We start from the raw sequence: 6,410 nt of genomic DNA on the forward strand, positions 1-6,410 counted from the left end.
GTTTTATTATGTTATAATTTGTTTAATTTGTTAATTAAAAAAATGATTTTCATTTATAAGTTATATTTTATTATAGAATCTCGATTATGGACGAAATAATAAGTGTTATATTATTATTATTTATTTTTTACAGGGGGGGCATACATTATATGCCCGGGGGGCGCTAAATTTTTAAATACGGACCTGGGTATCTATAGAATACATGGTAATTAACAGTAGGCAATATAAATTGCATACATTTTGTTGAGAATATACTACGCCAAAGAGTGTTTGAATATGGATATTTTTATAATTTAGATGGAGGTGGTGGAAAACAGTTGTAAATGTTGACAGAACTTGAAATTTTTATTTTTTACTGAAATAGAAATTAAAATTATTTAAATAAATTGATACCATTGTAAATACATTACATACCGTCAACATAGGCGCAACTAGGAGGGTGCTATAGCACCCCCAGGCTCTAATTTAGGATCCCCAGTTAAAAAATTAATAATGGAAAAATTGTGTGAAAAAATAGTGTTTTTCTTATTTTATATAGTTATTTGTATTTGATGATTTTATCAAAAAGTTGAATTGTTCATGACTATTTGTTAATTACATCGTCAGAATTACTTGAAAAATATTCCACTAGTCATCGCAAGATAATACCAATATAAATATTATATGTTTTATATTGTATATTTTTTTAATTTGTATATTTCTTAAAGCTGTATGGCCTAAATAAATTAATATAATATACAATATAAAACATATAATATTTATAATAAATAGGTATATTACAATTTATGCTTGTTAATATTTATAAATTAAAATATTAGTGTATGTGTGTTGTTATGATACATTTAATGATTAAATTGAGATAAGGTACTTGGGGTGGAAGGAGTTTTGGCGTAGCCACCCAATATTGCAATAGTGCGAGCTATGTAATTTCAGCACCCCCAATATTTGGGCTCTAGTTGCGCCTATGACCGTCAATAGTTACTTCATAGTAATACAGTAATCACCTGAGGAAAAACTGAATGTTTATTACAAAATAAAAACTTGTAAACTATTTAAAATCAAAAACGAATTATAAATCATAATATGAACATTTCAATGGCAATTTAAAGTACTTACTCTATATTCAATCACATGTATTTTAATATTATAAAAATGTATAATTATGTTTTTTTTTTCTAAGAATTTTGTCTTCTGGATTTGGGTAAAACTTTCTGTGTCTCCAGTATTCAGTTGATTTTGTTATTTCATACCTAGATACGTATAATTGTATGGTAATATTGTATAACGTATACCTAATATACAATCAATGAAAATAAAATTATTTTGTGGTTAATACTCCTAAAATAATAACAGAGATAACAGAGTACTATTATACAAATAACTTATTAAATAAATCAAATATTGCTGATAATAACAATGTAAATAAAATGTAAAAACTACATATTTATTGTCTGAAATTTACAAATATATTAACGACCAATATAATCAAAACCGGTTGTAAATACATTTTTATTTTGTATATTTTATACTTAATGTATATTGTTATTACCTTACCGATTATAAATTATTGATTGTTTATTGATTGAAGTTTTAATGAATTACATTACCTGTTTGTGGTTCATTGCGTACAAAAACCAAACAGCGATAATTAAAGATGCAAAAGTTCAAGTATATTATGGGGTTTCTTTCGACATTAAAAGTCCTATATATGTTTTCATAACTTATGAAAATATAAAACCTATCGTGGTTTTCCGCCTCCTATTTTCTCTCGGTAATGACATAGATTTTGTTTTTGCTCTCTTTTTTTTTTTCCATATTAATTTATTTATAGGCAGCTTTGTCGAGCTTGGGGTTCAAGTATATAAATAATAAGTGAATGAATCTAAATGACTAATAGTTCAAATCGATAACACAAACGGTTTAATTAGTTTGCCAAACAATTTTTGTACAATTCTCCAATCAAAAGAAGAATTGATTGAACGAGTGTTTCCAAATATTATCCAGAATCACAGGAATCACAATTGGTTGAATGAACGCGCAATTCTAGCACCAAAAAATGTGCAAGTCAATGCTATCAATTATCTCATCCAAGAAAAATTGCCTGGTGCAGTAATATCATACAAATCTATTGATAGCGCATTGAATGAAGATGATGCAGTCAACTATCCAGTTGAATTTTTGAATTTGTTAGAACCACTCGGTATACCGCCGCATTTCTTGAATTTGAAGGTCGGCTCATCAATTATTTTACTACGGAATTTGAATGCACCAAAACTGTGCAACGGCACAAGATTAGCTGTAAAAAGATTGATGCCGAATTTAATCGAGGCCACAATATTGACTGACAAAGTGAAGGGGGAATTTGTACTCATCCCACGTATTCCTCTGATACCAACAGACATGCCATTTGAATTCAAACGGTTGCAATTTCCCGTGCGCCTATCATTCGCTATGTCCATCAATAAGGCACAAGGACAAACGCTCCAAGTATGCGGTTTGGATTTGGAGAAGCCGTGTTTTTCGCACGGGCAATTATACGTGGCCTGTTCAAGAGTTGGCACTCCAAATTGTTTATTTGTGTATGCCCCAAATGGACAAACAAAGAATATTGTTTACACAAATGTGTTGGATTAATAATAAAGAATTTAGAAAAAATAAATGATTTTTATTGCATTTTTGTGTTGGTGCTGCGAAGCGCACAGGAGTAGGCTATTAGTTATTATAAAACTAATTTTAACTATACAACCTACGTGCTATTATTTTCGTTTGAAAATTTTCGTCGTTTATAGTATTATATTCGTTTGTTGCTTGGGGATCGAAAAAAGAAAGAAGATAAATAATAAACATCGGATTTAAGAATTGCATTTAGAGAAAGCACACGGGCGAATTCTATATATGGGCTACGAAGTGCACGGGTTCAGCTAGTTTAATAATTATTTGTAGAGGGGCTCTGTTTCATATCATTGTAAATGTGTAAAAAATGTGTAGTGGGTACGAGTTTTTATGAAAAATAAGGGCTGTAATTAAGAATAAGTATGAATATGAGTGTATAACTGAGGAGTATTCATTCGTATCTTCTACAAATATAGTACGGTTTCGGCTTTATTCAAAAATTATTTAATTCGATATGATATGACATATATAATATAATATGTATGGAAATGAATTTTAAACAGAAGATTTATTACGACCCAATCTTAAATCTGGTTGCAACCCACCGGTTGAAGATCGCTGATGTAAACTATAATCTATAAACCTTAGCTTGCACTAATCGTCAACACAACGATAGTGGTTTGAAACGTCGCCGCGAGGCCGTATAAAAAATTTTCTTATTTTTGTCACTCATTAAATTGCCAACTCCGAACCTTTTTTTTCTTCAAATATCAAAAATACCAAACATATTTCCTTGACATCGCATTTATTAGGAACGATTATTATTTCTATGGTACTTCTTAAACATCTAATTTTAATTTTATTGCACGGAAATACAGTAAAGGAACCGTTACACTGCTACTAGTCGCTATAAGTCTTAAATTACATTTTATTGATTTTAAACTAGGATCTTTTGTTAACAAATCCAATAGCTTATCGTCAAAAATAAAAGGGGGGGTTTGGTATTAACCTCATTGACCTTTTTTTACGTACAATTGACTCGAGGCTTTTTTTGTAAGACTAAATCAATGGATACACGTGGAAAATGGACGTTTCTAGATTAGTTACCGTTTTATTACTTAGGATTAATAATGTATTGAGCATAAATATGAAGCAATATGTATTGGGGCAAGGGGACGATGAATCTGTCGGAAGTCAAACACAATTTATAGCAGTGGCGCCCAGACAGGTTACCAAGGAGTGCAATTGCATGTGCTCTCGTCGGGGGTGGATGTATGGGTGGATTCGTGGATATATAATTGGGAAACTTCGATACTAAACATTATGGAGTATGGTAAGCAAATAACATTATTATTATAGGTAACACAAACACTATACCTATACGGCACTGGGTGTAGACATCTTAAGTTTAATTAATTATAATAAATCTTAATTTCTTAAATTTTATAGTTGTTTTAAGAGTTAATTACAGTTACAGTAGGGTTACCAGATTTTATTTTTCCGAACCCGGGACTTTTTGAATGGATAAATATTAAACATATATATATATATATATCAGTGGAGTACTCACGGGGGGAGGGGTTCATGGGGTTTGAACCCCCCCCCCATTGGCCATATTTTTTTTAAATTATTCCAATAGTTTAATAATAATTGATTATTGATTTTATTGATTATAATTTAGTGGTTTATACGTCATTAGCTACCAGTATCACGGTTATCAAGTTGGATTGGAACACGATCATAGAACATGTTCTATGACACGATCGCGCTATCAATTTAACAATTCGGTGACAATTTTTGGTAATGTGGTTTTTAAAACAGTACAAAATTTGTAATTATTATGACTATGGGGAGTGTGGGAGGCAGAGCCCCCCATTGAAAATTCCTGAGAACGCCACTGATATATATATATATCTTCATATAAAAGAAAAAAAAATATATATATATATATTTTAATGAATTTTGTATAGAAGCAATATAATAATAATAATCATAATAATTCATATTTTTAGTCTTTGGATCTTTTGGGGTCTAGAATTTCTTCTGTTGATTTTACTACATATTTAAATGATCCATAAACTTGTTTTAATAAAGACTCGTTTCCCAAATTTTGGTCGTAGAATTCTTCATAAGATGTATTATTGCATGTTATAATTTGAAGCACGTTTTTATATCTAGTGATTGTCTTATATTTGTCCATGTGCTGTTCATTAGTGCATTTAAACCCTACAAAACAAAAATAAATCCAACAACTTTTAACATCTCAGAAAATGTATGATTGTTATCAGTGAATATTTTGAAAATATATATCCATTTATTTTCTATTTTTTGACAATGCCACTCGTCATTTTATGGATTAATTTTTTCAAACATTTTGAATTGTTCGAAAAACATTTATTCATTAAAATTAAGATTGTTTGACGTTATAGCTTTTATAAAGATTACTGATTTTTTAACATTTTCCCAATTTACTATTATCTTTGGAGCTAATGTTATCCATAACATTGATTTTAAATGAGATACATGTTGATTTGAATTGTTCCATTTTTTTAAATAGTTGTAACAAAATACATCAAATTCATCAAATTAACTTTCAAAATTAGTTTTATTGATAATTCCTTGTTCTCAAGTTTTGTTACGAAATTTTCAATTTCTACCGTGAAAAGCCGATCCTTTCTATTGTTTTCAATTTTTTTGATATTTTATTGAGTAAAATTTTGAAACCGGGACAAATCGCTGTTCCGAAACACTCGGGATACCGGGACACTTGGTTAAAAACCGGGACGTATGACAACCCTAAGTTACAGACAACAATTTAAACGAACATTTTTTTTTTTAAAAAAAAAAAATTGGTGGGTAGCTGGGTAACTTTTTTTAGTTGCATGTGCTCTCAAAATACTTCTGTGCGCCACTGAATCATTGGTTATGGCTTAAATTACAGAATAGTTCATTCTTTTATTTCCCGACTTTGTTTTCATTCACAGAATAACGTATTTGTTTATTACTAACCAGTGCGTTATACCAATCGTATGATTTTTTTTTCTCGTTAGAATTATCATCGTGTAATATTTATTTTAAGTACACATAAAAAACCAATGTAAGGCACGTACGAATTGTTGGTGTTTTTGTATTCTTAACCAGGCGAATCCAACGATGGTGTAAGGGTACGACACGGGCACATAATTTGCCGACAAGACTCCGAGAATTTGCCGAGTGAACGATCGACTGCGGCCGACCGCGCGCCGATGAGACGTCAGCGCAGTTCTTCGTCATGGACAGAAGACGACGACGATACGGACACGGCGTTGCGGCGACACGTGGACACCTATAACGATTTCATCGTCAACATCCAAGTGTTCTTCGATGGATTCAGGGACTTGGCGATGGCGGAGGTGACCGATGGCCGTGTCAATGCGGCGGACGTGAACTTCCGTCTGAAAACGATCGAGCGCCAGATGCGGACCGAACTGGACCGTTTGAACGGGATGATCGTCGACGCTAAAGGTTCGGCGGCCTTACCGGAAGGACTCGACCGCGGTCGCGCGCGAGCCGTGGGAATCGCGAACGGTTCGCAAGAGTTGTTCGGTTCAACAAGCCCGGAACCGGTCGGCAATCGGTCGCTCGCAGAACTCGCGGACGTGCGCCACTCGTCGCCGGCGGCCGGAACCGTCGACGAATGTCTATCACCGGTCGATACGACTGCGGACGACGACGACGGTCTCCCCGGGTTCTTGGCCGCGTTGAAGCCCAAAAACGGCGGCGGCGGTAACTGGTGCCGCGGGTGCGACGCGCCCGCG

The 6,410-nt window shown here is 33.0% G+C and overlaps 1 protein-coding gene across 1 annotated transcript; it reads left to right on the forward strand.

The window, feature by feature from the left end:
• Positions 1-1,654: 1,654 nt before the first annotated feature.
• On the forward strand, positions 1,655-2,634 carry LOC112686822 (ATP-dependent DNA helicase pif1-like). The gene is made up of 2 exons (XM_025559267.1): positions 1,655-1,668; positions 1,929-2,634. The coding sequence occupies exons 1-2, from the start codon at positions 1,655-1,657 to the stop codon at positions 2,632-2,634; spliced, it is 720 nt and encodes a 239-aa protein (XP_025415052.1).
• Positions 2,635-6,410: the final 3,776 nt, after the last annotated feature.

The sequence above is a fragment of the Sipha flava genome, unplaced genomic scaffold, assembly GCF_003268045.1.
Source record: "Sipha flava isolate LNK unplaced genomic scaffold, YSA_version1 325_pilon_pilon, whole genome shotgun sequence".
Lineage (NCBI taxonomy): Eukaryota > Metazoa > Arthropoda > Insecta > Hemiptera > Aphididae > Sipha > Sipha flava.